Source organism: Loxodonta africana, chromosome 7 (assembly GCF_030014295.1).
Source record: "Loxodonta africana isolate mLoxAfr1 chromosome 7, mLoxAfr1.hap2, whole genome shotgun sequence".
NCBI lineage: Eukaryota > Metazoa > Chordata > Mammalia > Proboscidea > Elephantidae > Loxodonta > Loxodonta africana.
In genome coordinates, this window is record NC_087348.1 from 9227673 (window position 1) to 9252328 (window position 24656).

At 58.4% G+C, this 24656-nt stretch overlaps 2 protein-coding genes across 5 annotated transcripts; one reads left to right on the forward strand and one right to left on the reverse strand.

The window, feature by feature from the left end:
• Positions 1-83: 83 nt before the first annotated feature.
• KCNK7 (potassium two pore domain channel subfamily K member 7) lies at positions 84-5903 on the forward strand. The gene is made up of 3 exons (XM_003419428.3): positions 84-2585; positions 4256-4654; positions 4921-5903. Exons 1-3 carry the CDS (start codon positions 2267-2269, stop codon positions 5118-5120), a joined length of 918 nt encoding a protein of 305 aa, XP_003419476.1. The 5' UTR covers positions 84-2266; the 3' UTR covers positions 5121-5903.
• A 14-nt stretch (positions 5904-5917) lies between these two features.
• EHBP1L1 (EH domain binding protein 1 like 1) lies at positions 5918-23016 on the reverse strand. Of its 4 annotated transcripts, none has more exons than XM_064287791.1 (19): positions 22655-23016; positions 19964-20021; positions 19664-19759; positions 19277-19330; positions 18994-19172; positions 18776-18915; positions 17850-17918; positions 17604-17763; positions 15163-17443; positions 14537-14694; positions 14382-14430; positions 13337-13978; positions 8969-9038; positions 8795-8850; positions 8575-8695; positions 8222-8321; positions 6362-6435; positions 6167-6281; positions 5918-6052 (listed from the first exon to the last, which is right to left on the reverse strand). In XM_064287791.1, exons 1-19 carry the CDS (start codon positions 22756-22758, stop codon positions 5953-5955), a joined length of 4626 nt encoding a protein of 1541 aa, XP_064143861.1. In that variant the 5' UTR covers positions 22759-23016; the 3' UTR covers positions 5918-5952. The 4 variants fall into 4 exon arrangements, with proteins under 4 accessions (XP_064143861.1, XP_064143860.1, XP_064143863.1 ...); XM_064287790.1 differs by having other exon boundaries at positions 8575-8698; positions 22655-23015; XM_064287793.1 differs by having other exon boundaries at positions 8575-8698; positions 17308-17443; positions 22655-23014.
• Positions 23017-24656: the final 1640 nt, after the last annotated feature.

The window sequence follows — 24656 nt, forward strand, 5'->3', positions numbered from 1 at the left end:
CCGATCACACAACCCTGGTTCCCTCATGCCACCAGAGGAACTGCCAATGGGCCTCGGCCTCAGCTGGGAGGCCTAGCACCACACCCTTCTCCTGGGACCAAGTACACCAGCCTTGGCCATACATTCCAGGCCCTTCGCAGCCTTACCCACGTCCCCCCACTCTGGCTTCACTTACATTGTCCCCAGCCAGGGCCCTTCACACGTCCACACCTGTGCACACTCCTTACCTCTCCGGGCCTGGATTCTTCTGGACCCTCCCTCGTGCTGGGTGCTCTCTGCTTAATCTCCACAACATCACCTCTCCTGCGAAGCCTTCCCTGGCATCACTGCCCCACACCAGGCAGATCTGAACACAGGAGCCCACAGCCCTCTGGGTGGCACCTTGGGGGGGGGGTCCTGTCTAGACATAGCAGGGTTAAGACCCACCCACCTCCTGGCATGATAATCCACTGTAGCACCACTCAACAGGAGCATGGGTTTTCTGCAGACTACAACACCCAGAATCCCTGGGAGAAGGAGCCCTCAGCCTCTGGGGCTCAGTCCCTCGATGGTTTCTGGGAGTTGTAGTCCAGATTCCTCTCCTCCTCCCCCTACATGCGGCTTGGCAGCCAGACTCGCTGTGTCTCCTACGCTGAGCAGGGCCTGGAACTAGGAAAGTCAGACATAAAGGGTTCTCAGGAAGGACTGAGGGAACAGGGACTTGAGACCATCATCTCCAGGGCTGGCCCAGCACTGGGCTCCTTGACTCACCTCACCACCCGTACCCCACCTGATCCATCCAAAACCCCATCAATTCCTCTCCCTCTCCAGTGCCACTATCCTAGCCCAGGCTACCATCATTACCTGCTGGATGCCTGGGTAGCCTCCTTACAGGTCTCCATGGGCCACCTTTGTCCTCAGGCCCTGGGTCCCTAACCCATACTCACCCCTCCCTGTCGATTTACATGCGGCTCACACCCCTCTTCTTTTCCCACTCCGTCCACAGTCAGCCCCCTGTACCTCCCACACTCCAGGCTCTTTCCCACCCCAGGGCCTTTACACAGGCTGTGCCCTCTACCTGAAATGCTCTTCCCCAGATCTCGCCACAACTGGCCTCTTCATTCCCCAGCTGAAATGTCACCTCCTTAGAGGAGCTTTCCCAGTGAAGTGCCCCCCCCCCACTCATTACCCAGGGCACTTCCTTCAGGAAACTTAAGACAATGGGAAGTTGTCACATTTCTGTGCTGACAGGTTTCTTGTGTCCCCCACCAGTGTGTGAGCCCCACTGTACCATGTCCTATTTCCTAATGTACTCAGGGACTCGTTGAAAGAATGAGTGTATAAGTGGATGGGATATTGTTGTGAGGTGCTGTCAGGTCACTTCAGACTCACAGTGACCCTATGTACTGTACGACAGAATGAAACACTTCCCTCTCCTGTATCATCCTCACAATCGTGCTTGAGCCCATCATGTCAATCCATCTCATTGAGGGTCTTCGTCTTTTTCGCTGACCTTCTCCTTTACCAAGCATGATGTCCTTTTCCAGGGACTGCTCCCTCCTGATAACATGTCCAAAGTATGTGAGACGAAGTCTCTCCATCCTTGCTTCTAAGGAACATTTTGGCTGTACTTCTTCCAAGACAGGCTTATTCATTCTTCTGGCAGTCCATGGTATATTCAATAGTCTTCACCAACACCATAATTCAAAGACATCAATTCTTCTTCCGTCTTCCTTGTTCATTCTCCAGCTTTTCGCATCCATATCAGGCGACTAAAAACACCATGGCTTGGTCAGGTACACCTGAGTCCTCAAAGTGACATATTTGCTTTTTAACAACTTAAAGAGGTCTTTTGCAGCAAATGTGGCCAATGCAATACGTCATTTGATTTCTTGATTGTTGCCTGAAATCCCTGACAACTTGAACGGGATATACGTATGAATAAGTGAGTGTGTCCTTGAATAAACCTCAGTGTGATTTTGAGTCAGTTGTTTAATTCTCTGGGCCTGGGTTCCTCACCCTGCCCTCACCACAGCTGCCTTCTCCTCCACCCCATCAGCAGTGAAATGAGCAAACAAACCCTTTCTTGCCCCCAAAACTAGGAGGAGTGATTCACCTGCAAACCTCTGCTGCTTCCTCCTCCTATTCACACCACGGCACTGTGTCTCAGGCTTCCCTCCCTCCTTAGCCACACACACCTCCTTCCAGCCCCGGCCTGCCCAGCCCCTCCCATGCATCTGTGGTAAAGCAGACCTTCTACGGCACCCCAGACTCTGGGCAGCACAAAATGGGGGCTCTGAGGCCCTGGGCCCGATATGGGCTCCTGGTTGTGGGCCACTTCCTGGCCCTGGTGCTTGGGGCTGCTGTGCTCCAGGCCCTGGAGGGGCCTCCAGCACACCAGCTCCAAGCCAAGCTCAGAGCCGAGCTGGCCACCTTCCAGGCAGACTACGGGGCCTGCCTGCCACCTGGGGCACTGGAAGGGCTACTGGGGACCGCCCTGGCAGCCCAGGCCCACGGGGTCTCCAGCCTGGGCAACGGCTCCGGGGACGGAAACTGGGACCTGCCCTCAGCCCTGCTCTTCACTGCTGGCATCCTTACCACCACAGGTAGGCTGGAGGGAACTCCTGAGACCATTGTTCCCTGGGGTCTCTTGGAGTGCAGCCCTTCCCCCAGCCCCCAAGTACCAGACAAAGCCCAGGGCCTATCAGCCCTGACATCACAGCTCAGGCTCCTCACACCAACGCGCCCCAACTGGTGCCTCCACTTCAGCTGCCAGGAGGGGTGCGGCCTCCCCAGCTCCATCCCCAGGCACCCTGTGAGGCCCAGGAGAGGTACCCAGGCCCCATAGTCCTGAGGTGAGGCAGGGAACACATACCGTGGTGTAGGATGGATTCTTGCACGGAGTTAGCTGGGGAGCACAGAGGAGCCCTGTGGTGCATGGTTAAAGTGCTTGGCTGCTAACTGAAAGGTCGATGGTTCGAATCCACCAGCCTTGGAAACCCTATGTGGCAGTTCTAATCTGTCCTATAGGGCTGCTATGAGATGGGATGGATTCCAAAGTAATGGGTTTGATTTTTTGGTTTGGGAAGCACAGACCAGGACCACCGACTCAAGAGGGGGTGTGAGAAAAGGCTTCTGGGAGAGGTAGTGCCTGATGAGATGTTAACCAAGGCAACAGAGCAGAAAGCCAAGGGATGAAAGAATTCCTGGCAGAGGAAACAGCATGTGCAAAGGCCCAGAGAAATGAAGCAAAGGGACCCAGAGTCCTGAAGTTTTTCGTCCTTTGAAGTGTCTACACAGTTTTTGAGTTGAAGTCTGTATTGCCAGCTTCTTTTGAAAAATTAGGAAACCTGTTCACACTGAGTGAGAATCTCCACAAGGGAACACACTGGCTGGAGTGGAAAAGGGCCTGCCTCTTGGGGCAGAGCACATGCTCTCCAGTCTGCCCCAGTCCCCACCACTCTCTCTTGTCTCACATCTAGCTCTGTAGATTTGAGTTTCAACCTCTGGACTAGTAGGTCTTGTTCTCCCAGCATGCCCTGCGCTCCCACCTTTGCACATGCTTTTCAGTTTCGAATGCTTCTCTTCTGCACGCTGTCTCTCTTACAGCCCTTTATGTCAAGTATCATGACTGATTTCCTACTTGCCTCTCTCACCAAAGGCAGGGCACGGGCATGCTCAAAGGAGCCCTGGTGACACAGTGGTTAAGTGCTTGGCTGTTAACTGAAAGGTCAGCAGTTCAAACCCACCAGCCGCTCTGCGGGAGAAAGATGTGGTAGTTTGTGTCTGAAAAGATTACAGCCTTGGAAACCCTATGGGGCAGTTCTACTCTGTTCTACAGGGTCACTATGAGTGGCAATCCAGTCGACAGCTGTGGGTTTTGGGTTTGGGGCACACTCGATTCCAGCACCAGGCCTGGCCCACAGGGGGACCCAATACACCTTTGGAGAATGAACAAGCAGGTGACAGCTGAGGAATCTCTCAGAAAGCCAGGTTCCCACTGGAGGCAGGACAGCAGTTCTCAGAATCTCCCCAGCTCCAAGAGGCCTGAAGGAAATGTCTCCTTTAACCCCTCATTTTCCAGAAAAGAATGGAGATGCCTAGGAAGTTTAGTGGACTTGCCCAGAATTCCCAGTGAATGAGGGGCAGCCAGCGGCCTCCACAGCTCAGGTGTTTTCAGCCACCAGAGGGAGGCCCATTGCGGGAGGAGATGTTGGGGGCAGTGGTGACACTCTGCAGTCATCCCACTCGTGTCCACCCCCGCTGTTCCCTCTAGGTTACGGCAACACGGCCCCACTATCATCAGGTGGCAAGGTCTTCTGTATGGTCTATGCAACCCTGGGGCTGCCGGCCTCACTGGCACTTGTGGCCATGCTGCGCCACTACCTACTGCCTGTGCTCAGCCGCCCGGGGGCCTGGGCAGCAGCCCACTGGCAGTTGGTGCCAGCCCGGGCTGCGCTGCTGCACGCTGCTGGACTGAGCCTGCTGGTAGGTGGCATCTTTCTGCTGCTGCCAGCGCTGGCGCTGTGGCGGCTACAGGGCGACGTCAGCCTGCTGGGGGCGATCTACTTCTGCTTCGACTCGCTCAGCACCATCGGCTTTGGAGACCTGCTGCCCGGCCATGGCCGCGGCCTGCATCCAGCGATCCATCATCTTGGCCACGTTGCTCTTCTTGGTGAGTCTGGCGGCAAAGAGTGCTGGGGGCGGAGGAGGCAGAGCCTGGACTACAACTCCCATAAACCACTGCGCGGGGGGGGCTTGAACCCCAAAGGGGCGGAGGGATCCTGCCCTGTGGCGGTGTGGGAGTCGTAGTTCATAGGACCCCCTCTCCCCCGCCCACTCCGCCCCAGGCCATGTCAAGCGTAAGCCGCACCCTGTGCGGAAGGTGGACGCGGAGCGCCAACATGCCCTAAGCGCTGCCTGGTCACCTCGCCTTTCCAGGTTATATGCTCTTCGGGCTCCTGGCCATGCTGCTGGTCGTGGAGACCTTGGCGGAGCTACCACAGGTCACTGCCATCGTGAGATTCTTCGAGTCCAGTGGCCCTTCGATCGCTGAGGATCAAGGTGGAATCGTAGAGCAGGATGGACTGGCTCTGAGCACCTTGCCGCCCGCAGCCCCCAGCCCAGAGCAAGCTTGCTAACAGGTGTCAGGTGGCTCAACTCCTTTAATTAAGGTGGACAGATGGACGAGCGGAGGAGGTTAAGCTGTTAAGCGGTTAGAGGAAGCTTCTGGAGATGGGGGGAAGGGGCGTGGCCGCAGTGAGGGCCTCGGGGAATACTGTGTTAATAGAATAATAAAATGGGCAACAACTTCGATTGTTAATACCATCTCTTCTTTCGAAACGAGATTCCCTACGGCCATCAACAACACAAACCCCCCACCTCCGCCCTCCATCATCCTCCCTAGGCCAATGTCCAGCTCAGCTGCGTTTGGGAACCTCCAAGCCCCCTGTGGGGTCGAAGACAACCTTATCGGCCTCAGCCCCACCCTCTTCCGTCCACTGACAGCCCGAGCTGCCCAGAGGAAAGGCCCGCTGGTCTCTCGTCGTCTAACTTTATTGCTCCAACGAACAGAAAAGGGAGGAGGCCGGGCAACCCATGATCCAGTCCTCTGCCCGCGGCTGGCTCTCCGGTCCCTACCGTCGGGGAGGGGTCATCGGGACACTCCTGGAGACTCCCAGCCCCCCGCGGACACACGCACACACACTCACACAGACAAATAAATACCGCCCGACGGCGCGGCCACCCGGCGCTCCCGCCCGTCGGGCCCAAGGTCCGCCCCCACCGCTTCCGGTGAAGGGCGACAGCGGCCCCTAGCGGCCGCACCGCCTCCTGGAGGCCTGGTCCTCGGAGCGCAGCCCGGGGGCGCCCGACAACGCGCGGTGCGAGCCGGCCGGAAGGGGCGGTGCGAGCCGGCCGGAAGGGGCGGGCGGTGGCCGAGGCGCCGAGGCTGGGCCTCCCGTGCCGCCAGCCTCAGCTCAGCGCGCAGCGTTCGCGCCGGTTCGACTGCCGGCTCAGCTTGCGGCGCCGCTGCTCCAGCCCGCGCTCCAGGCGCTCGTCCTCCTCCAGGGCTCTAAGAGCGAACGGGTTCGAGTCAGCCCCGACGTCCGGGCCCCGGCCGAGCGTTCGTGGGGAGGGAGCCCCGGGACCCTCCCCAGCTCCCAGCGCCGCCCGGGCTTCCACTCACATCCGCTCCTTGTGATCCAGGTCCCGGACCAGCTTGTCGCGCTGGTTCACCAAGGACACCAGCTCCTCCAACAGGAGCTGCTCTCGGTGCTGCTGCGCGGCCGTTTTCAGCCAGTCTGCGGGCGGAGGGGGCTGAGTGTCAGGAGGCCTGTCCCCAAGCAGTCCTCGTCCCCCGCCCTTCGCGGCCTGTCCCCACCTTCGATGGCCAGTATGGCCCGCAGCTCCCGGCTCAGCAGCTCGAACCTCCGCTCCAAGTCCTGCTCCTCGATGCTGGGGGTGGGGACACGGTGGGTGTCAGGTTAGGGAAAGGGGTCGGGGAGGAAGTGCCCACCCCACCTCGCCCTGTTCCTGAGGAGGGCGGGGCAGAAGGCAGAGCACCCCAGGCCCCAGACCGCACATCTCTGGTTCCAAGGGTTCTCCGCCCGCAGCTGGGCTGTATGTTTCCGTTGTATTTCCCCTCCTTTTTGTTAATAAGAAACAATTCAGCAGGACTCAGCAACAGCAAGTATTAAAAAATTTTTTTTGAAAAAAATTTTTTTTTTTTTTTAGACTAACATTATTCTGACAAATGGGCCAAAATTCGAAAACAAAAACCCACTGCCGGCCAGTCAATTCCGACTCAAGGAAAGGGAGGCAAAACCGCCTCCACCACGCAGGACTATAAAAAACAATGACCCTGGAGAGTCGCTTTTGACCCCACTCAGCAGGCCAGCTGAGAGCTCTCTGGGCCTCTTTCCCTTACTGTAAAGGAACAGGGCCAAACTGGGGAGACTCAGGCACATTTTGCAATGGCTCTCAGCTTTCTCATTAGTAAAAACAGTACCAACTTGACATCTAAGTCAATTGGCATAATCTATTAAGAAAACATTCTGCATCCCACTTTGGAGAGTGGCGTCTGGGGTCTTAAACACTAGCAAGCAGTCATCTAAGATGCATCGATTGGTCTCAACCCACATGGAGCAAAGAATGAACGCCAAGGACACAAGGTAATTATGAGCCCAAGAGACAGAAAGGGCCACATAAACCAGAAACTACATCAGCCTGAGACCAGAAAAGCTAGATGGTGCCAGGCTACAAACGATGACTGCCCTGACAGGGAACACAACAGAGAACCCCTGAGGGAGCAGGAGAGCAGTGGGATGCAGAACCCAAATTCTCATAAAAAGACCAGACTTAATGGTCTGTGACTAGAAGGACGTTGGTGGTCACGGCCCCCAGACCTTCTGTTAGCCCAGGACGGGAACCATTCCCAAAGCCAACTCTTCAGACAGGGATTGGACTGGACAATGGGCTAGAAAAAGATGCTGGTGAAGAGTGAGCTTCTTGGATCAAGTAGACACTTGAGACTATGTTGGCATCTCCTATCTGGAGGGGAGATGAGAGGTCAGAGGGGGTCAGAAGCTGGCAGAATGGACGTGAAAAGAGAGTGGAGGGAAGGAGCGGACTGTCTCAGGGAGAGAACAATTAGGAGTATATAAAAAAAAAAAAACCAAGGTGTATATAAATTTTTGTCTGAGAGACTGACTTGGTTTATAAACTTTCACTTTAAAACACAATGAAAATTAAAAAAAAAAAAAGTACTAACTTAAGAGGTATATAGTTTATACAAGAATTAGGAAACATCACAGGTACTCCCTGACTTACACCACGGCCACACTTAGCACTGTCTTTTTTTTAGACATCTTATTGTTTAGTAATATGTATGTGTTAAAATATAACTAAGTTTATATCTAATGTTTCTAACCCCCAAAGACAAAGACCAAATTTATAAAGATTCTGATAATAAAAGGTAATAATAATGAAAACTGGAAAAAAAAAAGTATTCGATTTACATCAGAACTGACTTAGGACACAGTCGTTGGAATGGAACCCGTCGTAAATCGGGTACTACCTGTAATAAGATGGCTGAGCAATTTTTTAGAAAAAAAGATCTCCATAGACAGAATAAAGCAGTAAATTTCTAGTCAAAATAGCCAAGTTTCCCTCTGCCCTGCGGGCCCTCACCCTGCTGTCTGGGGCGGGACGGGGACGGGACGGGGACGGGGCCAGCACTCACAGCAGCTGCAGCTGGTCCTGCCTCCGGATGAGCGCGTTCTTCTTGTTCACCAGTGTGAACCACTCCTGGATTAGAAGCTCCTCCTGCAGCTTGTTGGCACCTGAACAGGGCCGGGGTGGTCACCAGGCCTGTCGCCTAGCCCCATGCCCCTTTGTGGCAACCCAGAAGCCAGAGCGGAAGGGCTGTGTGTCCCCAGCAAGCTCATTCCGGGCTCGGGGCCTCAGCATGTCCAGCTGTATAATGGGGACAATGACCTAGCTGTGCCTTCTCCCACCTCCCCCCAAGGTCAGGAAGAGCTGCAGGGCTGGGCAGATCTGGTGGCTGGTGTTGGGTACTGTACCCAGCCTGCCCACCTGACTCCATGAGGCTTCTCAGCTCTGTCTCCACCTCGGCTGCCCGCCCATCTATCTGCCTCTGCTCCTGTTCCAGGGCCTGCAGCTCTGCGCACACGTACTGACTTGTGTCCTGGAACCGCTGCTGGAGTGGAATGGGGGACAGGGAGAGGATGGGCTCAGTCCAGACCCCCTTAGGAAGTGCCCATATGGCCTTTCCAACCACCTCAGCTCTCCTTACCAGCCCAGTCTCCTCCCCTGGGCTTGAAGGCGGCTCCTCTGATGGGGGGATCCCACCTGCAAACAGAGACCAGGCTAAGACACCCCCAACCGACACCCACCCCAGGAGGTCCCAGCCCAAGTTTTGTGAGCAGCCTGAGCTGAGCTGGATTCCCAACCCTCCCATGCTACTCACCAAGCGGTGGCTGCTGGGCTGCAGCTGGGGCTGGGCCAAGGGCAGAGCTGGGGTCAGGGCTCAGACCTTCCTGTGAAGGAAGGGGCCAGTGAGGCTGGGAGGGGTTCCCCGATAGCCCCTGCTCTGCCCAGCCAGAGCCTCACACACACACACACACACACACACACACGGAGGAGGGGTTCTCAATCCAGACCCGCCTGCCCCAGTTGCCTTTCCAGTCTTGCATGCAGAGAACCCCACCCCCTCTTCTAGGGAAGTGTGTCCTGGAGCAAAGGCCGTGGGCCAGGCGTGTGGTCCTGGGCCAGTTCACACCCACTCTCAGAGTCCTTCCTGGTACTGGGTGGATAACCCCAGCCCTACTCTTGTGAGAATTGGGGTAAGAGGCTGTGAAGGGCGAAGGGCCCCTCCTCCATGGAGCTCCCTCAGGCCGCCTCTGACTCCTGTCATCCCATGTTGGTTGGCACCATGACACTAAGCAGACGTGATGCTGTTTCATCTCAAGGTCTAGGCCATCCTGAGCCAGCACCTCCACCTCTTGGTAGAAAGGGGGCACCCTCCCACTTTATCAATTCCCACACCTGGTGGCTGCTGTCCTCTTCACACCACACTCAGGACTGGACCTGAGGCCGATGAACCTGAGAATTTTAGGTTGGAAGGCACGGACTGGCTCCAGATGTGCCCAAACCTTGGTTACTTGCAGGGGCCCCATCAGCCCTGGGGAGCCCCAACTTTTCGCCTAGCTGACTGCCTGGCTGTCCTTGATAGCTCTGGTTCTGGCCACTCTTCTGGCAGGTCACAGGGTGGGGAGAAGGGGTAGAGCTGCCCCACTGTTCCCCCAACCCTGCACCTCTCTGAGAGGCTGCCCTGGACATCCATGGCTGGGGGGCCATCTTCTGCCTGGGACAGAGGCAGTCTCCTCACCAGCAGCAACCAGGCCCTGCCTGCTGACTCTACCCTCATACTAGAACTGAGGGGTCTTCCTAAATCTTCACCTGCTAGGGCCATGCCCCCCTACACCCCTTCTCAGCTCCCAGCCCAGCAGCCAAGACCTGTTGGCTGCTCCAGCCTCAAATCTCCTCTTCCCCCAAGCCCCACCTAGACACTACCCTCTGGCCACAATGATGGACTTTCAGTTCCCTAAAGAGCTTCCTTAGCCTGGATTCGGCCTCCATCTTGGATTGCCCAACACCAACTTGACCTTCATGACCCAGCTCAGCCCTGTCTCCTCCAGGGGTTCCTTCAGGCTCCCATGTGCTCTCTCTGCCTCCCTTCCTGACCTTCATGCCTCCTGAAGCCTCCCTGATCCCCAGGCTGGGGAGATGCTCCTCCCACGGCCTCCTGGACCTCCCCTATCACAGCTCCAACCCCTCTCCCCAACACATTCCTGTTGGTTACACATCTCCCAGACCAGAGGTGGCCCCTTCAGACAGGGCTGGGCCCCAAGTACGTGCTCAGGGTACACTGGTTGTTATTGTCGTTAGGCGTGTCGAGTCGGTTCCGACTCATAGCAACCCTATGCACAACAGAATGGAACACTGCCCGGTCCTGCACCATCCTTACAATCGTTGTTATGCTTGAGCTCATTGTTGCAGCCACTGTGTCAATCCACCTCATTGAGTGTCTGCCTCTTTTCCACTGACCCTGTACTGTGCTAAGCATGATGTCCTTCTCCAGGAACTGATGCCTCCTGACAACATGTCCGAAGTATGTAAGACGTAGTCTCACTATCCTTGCTTCTAAGGAGCATTCTGGTTTATATATTTCTTCTAAAACAAATTTGTTCATTCTTTTGGCAGTCCATGGTATATCAGTAATAGCTAATTACTAGGAGTCCTGGTGGTGCAGTGGTTAAGCATTCAGCTGCTAACTAAAAGATCAGCAGATTGAACCCACCAGCCACTCCATGGGAGAAAGATGTGGCAGTCTGCTTCCGTAAAGATTACAGCCTTAGAAACCCTATGGGGCAGTTCCGCTCTGTCCTACAGTGTTGCTATGAGTTGGAATCAACCTGATGGCCCACACAACACTAAGCATTTATGTATCAGGCACTCCAAAGCACTTTACATGTATTGACTTCTTTAGTTCTGAAACAACTCGGTGAGGCAGTGACTATTACCATCACCACTTTACAGATGAGAAAACTGAGGGCCAGAGAAGGAAGGTGAGGGTCAGAGGTGAGGGTGGACTGGTTGGTGGCTGAGGTTTTCTAATCCAAAGTCTGTTCCTAGGCTTGGCCACCAACTTGCTGTGTGCCTCTGGCTCAGTCATACCCACTGAGCCGCTGTGTCCTCGTATGTAAAATGAGGAGAAATCCCAGCCCTGTATAACCTAGGGCCTGCAGGGTTCCCAAAAGTCATCTAGGGGAATACCCAGGTCCCCTTTTTTGATAGCACTCTGCAGTGGCCTCAATGCCACCTTGTAAAGGGCTTCCGTATGGTCACTTCTCATCCCCAGAGGGAGAGCACAAAGGTTAAGTGGGTTGCCCAGAGTCACACAGCCAGTCCAATGGGACTGGGCCCAGTAGAGGGTGTCATTTAAGAGCTCAAGCTCAGAGCCTGGGTTCACATCTGCAGCAACTCCTTTTACCTTCCCTTTTCCCTTAGCCTCAACACTCCCACCTGTAAACTAAGGTAATCATTCCTCCCTGGAAGGGGCATTGTGAGGAGTGAGTGAGGGGTCATCAGGACAGGTCAGGCACTCAGAGAGCACTCAAATGACAGCTGCAGTTGCTGTCGGGAGACAGAGGCAGGAGACTGGAGAAACCCCAACCTCAGCAGCAAATGTGCTTACTCACAGCAAGCCCTGATGGGAATTCCAAGTAACGTTTCCTCCTGTCTAACCCAAATTCCTCTTTCTATATCCTCCGGGGTGGCCCCTCCTCTAGGAAGCCTTCCGGGGCCACACCAGGGGCACCCTACCCTTGCTCCAGCACGGGTTCAGCCTCACCTCAGCTTCAGAGTACCTGACCTCATCCCCCTCCCAGATTTTGGGAGCTCCTGAGGGTGGGGCCAGGCCCCACCACCTCCCACTGCATGCATGGAGCATGGGGGATGGAGTGGCCAAGGAGGAGTCCCCTCCAGCACCACAGATCAAATATCTTCTGTGGGACAAGGGCCAGAGGAGGGCCTGGCTTGGAAGAACCAGACGCTCGGCCTTGAGCCCAAAAGGGTAGTGGATGGACCTACCCCTTTAAGATTTAAAGAGCCACTGACACACTTCAATGGGGGTGCAGCCAGAGGCCAAGAGAGGGCCCGGGTGGATGTGTCCTGTTGACTCCTGCCTATCACATCTCCTGTGGGAGCCTCCCATGCCCTCTGTCTCTCATCCACAGAATCAACCCTGAGCCTCTGATCCTGGCACTCAAAGCTCCTGCTCTCCCCACTACCCCACCCCACTCACAGGAGATGAGCAGCAGTTCCCTACATGAGACCTGAGCATACCTGGTCCCTCCACTTGAGAACAGCCCCCTCCCATTTCTTGCCTGGGAAAACCTGCCTGCTCATCTTAACAGCTTCACAAAAATGGCTGCTTCTCTCAGGCAGGAAACCTTTCGCAACTCATCCCCTCTTCCCTGGAACTCAGCGCCATCCCTGGGGAGCTGAAGTCTTGAAGACGCCTGACAGCATGGTCCCACTGTTACAGGCAGGACAGTGCAGTGGCTGAAGCTGCCCTTCAAAAGCGTGTGCCCTGTATTTCAGTGGCTGTGGGCCCTTTAGCAAATCCCGACCTCACTGGGGCCACATCCCTCAGTCCAGGGATGACTGGACCCCCAGGAGACTCTGACCTGAGACCTGCAGGGGATAGGGAACTTGGGCTCTAGCATGGACTCCAACCTCCAACCTCCCATTATCAGAAAAAAAGAAACTGGTCTCCAGTGTTCAGGGTAAAGATCCAAGTTGGAGCACTTTAGGGGCCAGAAGTCCTGGAGGACCACCTTTGAGTATAGAAATTCAGCACCGGCTTATGGGGTGGGGTGGTTGCTGGTTGGCCCTGGGCCACCAGCTGGGGGAAAACACCCAAATCCAGTTCACAGCCCACCAAGGCGGGCTGCACAGAGTGCTGACAACACAGGCCACAATCTTCTGCGAATGCCCTACTACGGCCCAGGGTTCCCCTAAGTGGGTGCCAAGTGTTAGAAACCATCAGCATGTATTCCAAGGCTGGCAACAGAATGCGGACCCTGCAGCCGCGGGGAGCCTAGCGCCCTGCCATCTCCACCTCCCAGTACCTGGCCCTTCCCATCAAAAACCTAGCCACGTCCAGTCCAGCTGATTCCCGCCGCCCTGGAGCCACTACCCCGCAAGCCAGCTCTGCCGTCAGCCCCTCAGGGCCCGAAGCCCACCCCTGACAATGACCCCGGGGACTCACCGCGGCCCCAGCATCCGGCTCGTCCACCGAGAAGGAGCTGCTGCTCCGCAGCTGCGAGCGCCTCTTCTTCAGCAGGTCGGCGTCGCGCACGTGGGAGAAGGAGCCGTGCGCGCGCGGCGGGGGCACAGGCCCAGCCTCCCCGTTCACCGACGACCGTCGCAGCCTCACGCCGCTGCCGCTGCCGCCGCCCAGCGCCCCGTTCACCAGCCCCTCGGCCGGGGGCGCGGGTGGCCGGGCTCCGGGGCCGTAGACTGGCGCCTCGGCCGAGCGCACCTCCTGCGCGGCTTCCGCGCCGCGGTCCTTGGGGGCCGCCTCGAGGGCTGCCCCGGGGGCCGCCCCGTCCGCCCGGCTCGCCGCCTCCTTGGGTTCCCGGGGCCCGTCGAACCCGTGCTCGCGCAGCCGCCGCGCCAGGCCGCCAGCGTCCAGGTCGTCCTGCGGGCTGGGCGGGCTGCTGCCCACGCGGTAGGTGCCCGCACCGCCCCTGCCCTCCAGCTGCACCAGCTGCAGCTCCTGGTTGGTGCAGAAAGCGCGGATCTGACACAGGTAGGTCATGACGATGAGCTTGTCGGGCACCGACAGCAACACCATGTCCGCTGGTTCCAGCAGCCGTGACACGCCCAGGGCCGCGAAGCCATCGAAGGCCTAGGAACGGTGAAAACGGGATCAGCAGTGCCGCAGCCCCATCCTGGCTGAGAGGGTCCCGCGACTCCCACGCCTGGATTTCCTAGTGATGCCGTCACCCTCGGGTTAGGGTATCACTGGCAACAGCCCCCCACGCGTTCCCTAGCCACTGCTCACGACCACCCGGTGACCAAACCAAAGGGTGCTTTTGGAAAAACTGTCCATGCAAAATAGGCTTTAAATCAGAACAAAAATCTAAGGAAAACGAACAATTCAATGACCCAAAGGGTAAAAGCGGCAGAACTTTCAAAAGCCAGGCTGGGTCCTGCAGCCCTCTCCTATAGGCAGACCAAATCTCTGACCCCTGCCTGGCTCTCACCCTCCTTTATTCACCCCCCGCCCCACTTCTCCCTCCCCATCTCACCTGCTTGTTGTTCTCTTTGATGTTGAGCGGGTTGAGGGAGGCATAGTCACTGCAGAGGAAACACCAGTCAGGGTCCAGGGGCCTTGGTGGCTGGACCCACACTGCCCACTCTGCAGGCTCCCCACTTCCTTCCCACCCCTCCCCCGACAGCTCACATCTTGTCAGGGTGGAATCGGTGCAGGATGGCACAGAAGGCCAACCCGTTGCGCCAGGATGTGGTGAAGTTGGTGATGCGGACACCGCGGTAGCCAGCGGTGACTTCCTGGCACCATTCAAGCAGGGACTGGCTAGAGCTGATCAGGGCAGGTGGTGCCTGGAGAACACAGGGGTGGGTTCAGGGAATGTACCTGGGAACTGTGTCCTCTGCCCCTCGGGGAAGCTCAGGTCTGGCACCAAACAGCCCCTGGGTTTGCAGGGCTCATCAGAGCCCACTGGCTAGAGCCCTGGGGCCTGGCAAAAAGGTTTCCAGCTCTGGGGTCATCTGCCAAGGTCACCTAAAAGGTCAGTGGCCCACAGCCAAGATGAGAGGTCACCAGCAGCCACACCTCAGGGTCAGCCCAGAAAACCAGCACAGGGGTATCCAGCTCCATGCGGCCCAGGGAAGACAGGGTGGGAGAGCCAGGGCATCCTGAGTGGGGGGGAGGGAGGAGGCTCCTTGAAGCTGAGCCCCCCACCCCACCCCATCTCAGTCGACCAGGTGGGTCCATGCACAGCCGCCGATCGCTCAGCCCCAAGTTAGTGGGAAGCAGCAAACTGGGCCCTCGGCGGCCGCCATCCCTACCTGGCTGCCCAGCAGCCTCCTGTCCTCTTCAGGCTCCTCTGGAGAGGAGGCCCCCAAGGGCCTGGGCACCCCAGCCCCTGCCCCACTGGCTACCTGCACTTCAACCAGGCTGGCCTCTGGGGGGCTTCCCTCAGCTTCTTGTGCTTTCTTGGGCCCCAAGATCTGAGCCTCTGCTTCCTGGGTCTCAAAAATTTCAAATTTGTTTTCTGGGGGCCCTAAAACTTCTGTCTCTGCTTCCTGGGTCCCCAAAGCCTCAGATTTAGCTTCTGAGAGCTCCAATACCCTAGCCTCTGCCTCCCAGACTCTCAAAACTTTAGTCTCTGTCTTCTGTACTCCTGGAATCTCTGCCTGTGCCTCCTGGTGCCCTAAAACTTCATGTTTAGTCACTGAGGCCATGAAAGCCTCACGCTTGGTTTCTAGAGTCCCCCAAACCCCAGTGTCTGCCTCCTGGAGCCCCGAAATCTCAGCCTTTGCTTTTTCAGCCTCTGATACTCTTATCTTTTGGGTTCCCAGTACTTCACCATCTGCCATTACAGCCTCTGGCCTCAGGACCTCTGAACCCCCTATCTCTGCCTCCTGGGCCCCCAATACCTCAGACTCTGCTATCTCAGCTTCAATCTCTTGGACCCCTGAACCCTCATCTCCTACCTCTTGGGTCCCCGATATCTCACCTTTTGCTGTCCCAATCTCTATACTTGGGACCCCTGAACCTCCAATCTCTGCCTCCTGGGCCCCCAATATCTCAGACTCTGCTCTCTCACCTTCAACCTCTGGAACACCTGAAGCCTTGTCTGCTACCTCCTGGGTCTCCGATATCTCAGCTTCTGCTGTCCCAATCTCTATACTTGGGACCCCTGAACCTCCAATCTCTGCCTCCTGGGACCCCAATATCTCAGACACTGCTATTTCAGCTTCCATATCTGGGACCTCTAAACCCTCATCTGCTACCTCCTCGGTCCCCAATATCTCAGCTTCTGCTGTCCCAATCTCTATATTTGGGATCCCTGAACTTCCAACCTCTGCCTCCTGGGGCCCCAATATCTCAGACTCTGCTGTCTCAGCTTCAATCTCTGGGACCCCTAAACCCTCATCTGCTACCTCCTGAGTCCCCAATATCTCAGCCTCTAGCCTTCCAGCCTCTGTCCCCTGTCCCCTCAAAGCCTCCACCTCTGTCTCCTGGGCACCCAAAACCTTAGTCTCTATTATCTCAACTTCTACCCTCGGTACCCCTGAACCCCCAGATATTTCCTGGGTCCTCAATATCTCAGGTTTTGCCACCTGAGCCTCTGTCCCCGGGCCCCTGGAAAACCCCACTTCTGTCTTCTGCAATACCTCTGACTCTGCTGTCCCAGCAGCCTCTGACCCCAGGACCCCTGATCTCACTCCCTCTGTCTCCTGGGTCCCCAATACTTCCAACTTTCCCATCCCAGTCTCGGTTCCCAGGACCCTTGAATCCCCAGCTTCTGCCTCCAAGATCCCCAGAGCCCTAGATATCGCCCCCTGGTCAGCTGCTGGTGGGGACCCCTGGCTCCTGCTCACCTGAGGCCTGGTGCTTGCTGCTCCAACAGAGGGGGCCTGCTCCAGGCCTGTCCCCCCAACACCAGGGGCTCCGCCCCTCCCCTCTGTACCCTCTGTCGCCTGGCCTGCAGCAGCCCTGGCTCTCTGGAGGTCACTAAGATGCCCAGAGTGCCCTGCAGGCTCTGCCGGGGGTGGGCTCAGGCCTGTAGGTGCTTCACTCCTGGTCCTGACCCCCAGCCTCCCATGAGAGCCCCTTGGAGGAGCCTCAGGAGGCCTCTTGGATCTTGCTTCAGCGTGTGTTCCAGTGGCCTCTGATCCCTCAGGGTCCACATGCCTCATCTGGGGACTCTGCTCAGCAACAACATCACCAGCGTCTGAGGTCGCTGCGGCCTCCCCAGTTCCAACCACCAGCCTCCTCACGTGCACCTCTCCAGCTTCTGCCCTGTGCTCCATCTCCACCCCTCTGGCCCCCGGTCTGTCCCCAGTGCCCTCCTCCTCAACCTTGGGGCTCTGTTCTCCCAAAGGGTCTCTGGAGTCATCCTCAACGCCAGGGCCCTGCCTGGCTCCCTGGGCCTCTGTCCCTTCCTGAGGCTTTGCCCGGGCCTGCATCTCCCCAGCAGAACCCACTCCTGCTGGGGAAGCCCCTGAGGCTTCAGGAGCCTTGTCCTTCCCCTGGGGGACTGGGGGCTGGGGAGCATCGAGGCCTTTCCGGAACCGGGGGGCTGGGGTGGGGGCCACGTCCTGGCCTGGCTGTCTTGAGGACCTGAGGAGAGAGCAGGATAGAGTGTTGGGGTGCTCACTTGGACCCCACTCTCAGCCCCACCCCTACCCTTCAGATTGCCGGGCCCTGGAGAGGCAGGTGGGCAGGGTGGGGCTTCCTAGCAGTGGGTAGGTGGTAAGGTGGAGCTGGTTCCCATGCTCACCTCGTCTCCAGTGGGGTACCCAGGAGCTTGGGGGCTTCAGGCCCCACTCGGCCCCCTGCTACAGCTGCCTCTGACCCCTGGTCCCAGGAGGCCCTGGTTGGGGGCACAGGGACACTCACAGGGGCTGGGCTGGCATCCTTAGCATTAGAGGGGCTGGAAGCTGAGGAGCAAGGAAGGGAAGGAGTGCTAAGGCCCGGGTCCTATGACCAAGGCCCAGCTCCTGACCACACCCAGCCTGGGCCTAACCTGGCTGCGGGGGCTGGCCTCGGTTCTCCTCTTCTTCCTCACAAAGTGTCTTCAGCTCCCGAGAAGGATCTAAGATGGGGGCGAGGGAGGCAGAGTCAGCCCAGGGCCGGGCCCTGCTGGTCTGACCCCTCTCCCCTAGAGTGCTGGGCCTACCTGGGAAAGGCCCTGACCTCAGGGTACTACCAACCCAGCCTACAAGAAGAGACAGGCCCACAGATGCCAAGAAAAAGAGAACCACATAGCAGAGACAGAGAAAAAGCCTTAACAAGCAAAAGGGAGGGATGAAGACGCCAGCTACCGACTCCCGAGGGTGGGTGGTAAGGGCAGGTGGTGAGGGCAGAGGTAAGGGCAGAGGTGAGGGGCAGGTGGTGAGAGTGGAGGTGAGGTGCAGTCGGTGAGGATGGAGGTGAGGGGCAGGCAGTGAGGGTGGAGGTGAGGGGTAGGTGGTGAGGGTAGAGGTGAGGGTGGAGGTGAGGGGCAGGTGATGAGAGTAGGGATGAGTGCGGAGGTGAGGATGGAAGTGAAGAGCAGGTGGTGAAGGTGGAGGTGAGGGCCAGGGGCCTGGATTGCAACCCCCTCTCTGGATTTGGATCTAGCTGTCTCAGGTCAGGTATGGGCCTGGGCAGGCACCCACCCACGGGTGAGGGGAGAGCCAGGGGTCTGGGGAGGCCTTGGGACTTCATCCCAAAGGACTCTCCTAAGGACCCAGGCCACCAGAGGACAATGGGCCAAGTTTGGACAATCAGGCTGCTGGGCAGGCTGAGACCACCTAGGTGGTGATTTGTACCCATAACTGGTTTTTTTTTTTTTTTTTACTGGTTGTGTTCATGCTGGCCCTGCCCAACACAGCATGTGGCACGTGGCCCAAACCAACCCCACTCTCCCTAGGTGTTGGTGATCTAGTCCACGGCCGGCTCTGAGCTTACCAGGCTGGGGGACCCGGGCCCGGGCCTCAGGGGCCCCTGGGCCATTAGCCTCCTCGTCACTCTCAGCAAAGTCATCCAAGTTGCCCACATCACTAGGCTTCACACTCATGAGGCTCGCCAGACTCTGCATGTCATCATCCCTGAGGATCAGGAGTCAGGAGTAAGGGCTGGGGTCAGAGACAGCGGGCTTAGGCTGAGGCGGGCAGGTGGGCACTCACGTGGCACGGCCCTCCCGCAGCAGCACCCCTGAGAGGGTGAGGCTCAGCTCTGCGTGCACCACCTTCACCGACTTGGGCTTTAGCCGCAGCCGCAAGGGAACTTGGGTGGGCACAGGCCCCGCATGGCGGGCCAGGTCCACATCGGCTGTGGCCAACACCTTCCGCTGTCCCTTGGACTCCTATGGGCCAGGTGAAAGGGTCGGGCAGAGGAGCATCAGGGCTGCCCTAGAGGGCCTGGGACCCCAGGCCCCACCCACCATGGCCCACCCACCTGGCTACTCACATTCTCAATTATAAACGTCCACTCTTTGGCCTCGTACTGGTCCACATGGGGGTCCTGGGTAAAGGGGACACTGGTGAACAGGGGTCTGGGGTGGGGGCAGTGCAAAAAAGACCTGCCCTAGCTCAGTGGAGCTTGGCTGGGCCTGTACCCGTGTTGTTCCCACTTCCTAGGATGCTCCCAGCCCCTTCTGAGCCCAGCTATCTCACCTCTGTGTGTGCCGTTAAATATTACCTCCTCTAAGGAGACACCGAGTAGTACCCCACGCCATGATTCTTGCTCTCATCCCTCTGTTCTTCCTATTTGGATGGCTACCCCACCAGGGGACCCCATGGCTGGCAGGATTGCAAACCCTGCTCATCCCTGTCTGTGCTGGAGACTGGTGCTTACCCTGTAGAGGGTCACAGCGATGTCCACGTTCTCAGGCACCATCCACACCACGGTGCCCCGGTACGGGTTCTGGATGCCCGGCTGCCAGCTGTGGGCCTACAATGAGCAGGCTGAGCCCCTCTGCACGCGCCCCCACCCCATGTCCTTATCCCCAACCCTGACCCCATCTTACTCCCCTCTCCTGGCATTCTGGTCTGAGCTGGAATCTGACCCACTCCTCCAGCAGCCTCACCTGCCTTCCCTGTCACCCCTCCCTGCCGACCCCCTACCCCAGCCCAGACCCTACTTGCCATCTCCCACCTTGGAGCAGATGCGACGGTTCCGCCGGGTCCACACCACCACCAGCTTATCCGGCTGCCTGGGGAATGGGCAAGGAGGAGGCGCTCAGTCAGGTCCCCTAGCCTCCCTCCTCCTCCTCCCCCTCCCCTAGCTCCCTTGGGGTCTCCCTTCTGCCCAGGTCCCCCTCCCCCTGGGGACTACTTAGGCAGGCCCTTATCTAGGGCCACAGGGTGCAGGGTGGGGCTACTGAGTGGGGCGGGGCCCAGGGCAGAAGGGCAAAGGGCCCAACTGCCTAGGCGGGCAGGAATTACCAGGAAAGACAGCCAGAGAGATAGAAACACAGACAGACAGACAGAAACACAGCCAGGACCCAGTAAGCCACAGACACACAGGCACAGGGAGAGACTCAGAGAAAGACGTCCATCAGTTACACATTTGTGGAGTGCCCACTCTCACCCCAGCCCAGGTCTGGGGACAGAGCAGCACAGGGGAGAGGCAGGCACTGGGTGGGGGGGGTGGAGGGAGGAAGGGTACCAGTCAAGAAGGAACATCAATTAGCAGGCTAGCCTCTCTGGGGAGTAAAAAGCACTATGGAGTTGACGAAGCAGCATGCTGAGGAGAAAGCCACCGGGGTCTCCCTGAGGCTGGGTGCAGCTTGTGGCCCGCACCTCTACCACAAGAGACATGACAGGGGGAGACTTGGGCCTGTGAGGACCTGGAGAAGAAGAATCCAGGACAAAGGAATGCTAGTGCAAGGGGTGGGGGGGGAGCGAGGGGGGGGTGGAGCAAGGGGCAGGGGGTGGAGCAAGGGGCAGGAGGGTGGAGCAAGACGGGGAAGTAAGGGGGGGTGGAGAAAGGGGCAGAGTGGGTGAGGAGAGAGGCACCAGGTCAGCCTGTCATTCAGCAGCTCTCCCCATCCCAGCCTCCCCAACCCAGAGCCTTGGACTCTTGCTTTGCCAGGAGATGATGACAGGAGCCCAGGGACCACTGACCCCCACTGTGGGATCAGGGGAGGTTTCCAAGAGGTGACAGCTAAGCTGAACAGTGTATGCCAGGGCAGGCTCAGAGGAGAGCAGAGACAAAGGGAGAGGAATGAGCCAGCTGTGCAGGGCCCAGGCCCAGACATGGAGCTGACACACGGCCTAACCAGATGAAGCGGGTTCGTTTAAGTTAGAAGGTCCAACCACTGCCCAGGAAGGAGTGGACGATCAGGCTGAGGCAGCATAGGCACCCTCCTCACCTGTACCAGCCCCAGGCCAGGATGCTGGGGTTGCCTGCTCATTGCCTCTGGAGGCTGAGCCCCCTGAGGATGCGGAAGTCCAGAGAGGATGGAGGCCAGGTAAGGTTGCAGAGCCTGGCCTGGAGCCCTCTGGCCTGAAGCCAGGCTCCCCTCTCTGACCCCAAACTGCAGATGATAGCCCAGCAAAGGTAGGCATGGGGCCTTCCCAGAAAGGGGAAGTGATCAGGGGGTGCCTGGGGAGGGTGGGGCCTGGCTGGGTAGCCTGACTCAGGCTGGGCACACCCTCCTAGGGAGCTTCAACCTGAGCAGAGGCAGTTTTCCAGACTGGGCTCCTGGCTAAGAAGCCCAGGAGGCCCTGCCTGTCGATGGTGACTCAGCCACGTTGACACTGCCTGCACCCTCGGCCTGCTCTCCAAGACCGTACCCAGAGTCCCCCTGGCTCACCCAGGATGCTGGGGCAGAAGCCAGAGGCCAGGGTTCAAGTCCCAGCCCTGTGCTGTGTGACCCCTGTCAGCCTCTGACATCTCTGGGTATCTTACAAACGGAGTGACCAGCCTCTGGCAGGCCCAGCGTGGGCGAGACCAGGGATGTGGCAGCTGCCCAAGGGACCCCGGTCTCCTCACTTCCCTCCCCTTGGCCCCTATGGTCTCTTCCTGTCCTGGCCCTTCCTTTCGGGAGCCTAAATTTAGCCCCGCCTGGTGGTGGAGGCCCCCACAGCTGTGCCCTAATCCCGCCAAGGGAAGCTGACACCAGCGATCACATATATTTAGGGTGTGACGCAGGGGCGGGCAGCTGCAGTGGGGGCATGTGAACAGGCCCTTCGCAGTCTGGGCCAGGCCTGTACCCCTTTACGTATCTGCTCCCCACCTGGCCACCCTCCTCATCCCAGGCCCTCTCCTCCGAGACTCACAATCTCCTAGGCCCTCTGCCCCTTTAAACTGGGCTCCTGCCTCACTCCTCATGCCTCCCGCACTCAGTTTCCCCTTTTAAGGACATTCTGAAGTGTTTTCCAGCCTCCCAGTGCCCTTCTGGCTGAAAGACAGACCCAACAAGAAAGCAGGGAAGGAGGGGGTGACATGCTTGTTCTGAGGTGGACTAAGGTCCATGGAATGTCCTGTCCCAGCCCGGCCACCTGCAGACCTGCTCCCTTTTCTGATGCCACCCTGAGCCATCTCACTGGCTGCGGACATGCGGTCTCCCTGCCCCCAGCCCTAAATGCAGCTGAAGAAGGTATGGACCCAGATGGAACTCTCAGGCCTGGAGGTTCTGAGCTTCACTCCTCCAAAAATGCCGGCACCTCCCAATTCTACGGAGTTGCAGCGCATTTTAAATCTTGGCACCCAGGACATCAGGGCCCAAGCTGAGGTGGGGGTCCCTCTGGCCATTGGCTGGGGGCAGGGTTCTCTCAGCTCAGCAGGCCGGATGGGGTCCCAGCCTGCCCTGGAACGTACCCCACATTTCCCACTACTCACCATTTCTTGGTGCACTCCACCACCAGCTCGTGGTAACAGGCCACAAACTGGAACTTGGCGGCCCGCTTGCCCACGCGTTGCAGGCGCTTCCACACCGAAGTCATGGTCCCCACCGCCCGATCCTCAGGCCCGGGGCTCCCTCTGGCCCGCGACCGCTGGCTGGGTTTGGGTCCCCATGGCCCCTGGGGACCCTCTCTGAGTTGCCGGCCCCGTCTGTGCGGAGTTGTCCGAGGCTGAGAGCCGGAGCCGTGCTCCCGTCGCCGTCGCTGGGGGCGCGGGTGGTCTGCCGAGTCGGTAGGGTCGTGCAGGGCGCGTCGGGTCGCGAGATAGAGCTGCGAGCGCGCCGTTTCCTGGAGCCGCACCCCCGACGGAAGGCGGGCGGGGCTCCGGCGGGGCGGGGGCTGGAGGGCTGAGGCGGGGCGCCGTGGCTTCCGGGGCCCCGCGCCCCGACGCGGGGGCGGGCAGGCTGTGAGGACGCGCTGGCGGGCAGGGGGCGCGCGGGCCCTGTAGAGGCAACCGGAGACTTGGTGCCGACCTCGGAGCGCTGCCCCGCCGGCCACCTCCCTTCCTGCCTCTTCAGGGGGAGGTGCGTACTGGCAGCCCCATTTCAAGGCTGGGGGAACAGGGACCCAGAAAGGGGAAGGGACTTGCCCAGGGTCACAAAGACACTCTTCGCCAGAGCCAACTGTCCTGGGGTCACAGGTTCCTGCCGCCACTCCACGTCTTAGCTAGAGCAGGAACAGCAGAGATCAGGGACCTCTGTGGCCCTACCACTGGACAGCACCCATCCCCTATCCTCTCAGAGCTTGTCTCTTTGGCTGTCAAATGGGAAGATAGTTCCAACCTGCCACAAGCAGCTGGAGGTTCAAATCCTGGCCTCCAAGTATGTGTGTTTAGGTGAAGCAGTAACGCTCTAAGCCTCAGTTTCGACATCTATTAAATGGGGATAATTATAGTTCGCCTTTCAAAGACCTGTCCAGAGGATGAACCGGTAAACCTCGGGAAGCGTTTAGCGCAGAACCTGACTGATTTTGCGAGGGCTCAGTAGATGGAACCCGTTATCACGGACAGGAACGCTTAAGTACTCGTGTGTGTTTGTTTATTCTCCCTCCCCTGGGAAGGCTACCCCTGGCCGTTAGCCGCCCTCCGTTCACACCTAGATTAGAGCCCTTATCACCGCCTTGCATGGTAATGAGCGCTGCAGGTATCAGGCTCAGAGTTAGGGAAGTAACCGTGGCAGCGAGTCAACAAGTCCCCTTCCCCTGGCGCTCTGCAGGGTTTGCGAATTGACCGACACCTGGTGCCTGATCAGGACTCGGTTTGAACGGGACGTCTGATCCACAGGGAGTGCGAACTGGGGAGCTGGGCGGCGTCTCCAGGAGCAAGGCACTGCAGCACGGTGTGGGAATGAGCTGCGGGGGAGGGGTGGGGCTAGGTGTGCAACTTCGCCGGCCTCTCATCTCTCCATCTCAGGATGTCGTGGGGTGCTGTGTACCTGAGGGTCTGAGCACCCACTGTCCCCAAATATGAAGGTTTCTCCCGGTGGGGCCTGACACCGGAGTCTTGGATCCCAGTCCCAGCGAAGCGGCCCTCGGTTTCCTTTGCAAGAGGAAATCTTCTACATGCAGGCCTAAGGGGCTCTGATGCTGTGGGAGGGACGGGGCACTCTCTGTAACGCTGTTAAGAATGGGGATGTCTGGGATCCAATAGCCCCCTCTCCCCCTACTGCCGGTATGAGCTTCCTGCTCATGAGCCCAGAGGCCTGGGGAGGCCCAGGCCCGGGGTCCGGCGACTTCACCCCTTTAGCCTCTGCAGTGCTTTCCTTCCACCCACAGGACTCGGCTCCCAGGCCCTTCCTGGCGGCACCTTCCCCTCTCCCGCCAAGGGGCCCCTTGGCCTCTAGTTGCGGCCCACCCATTTCCTGTGCCGCCTCAACTCCGCCCCACTCGGGTGGAAAGTTTCTCTCCTCCAGATGGGCAGCTCCTTCCCCTTCCTTTCCCGA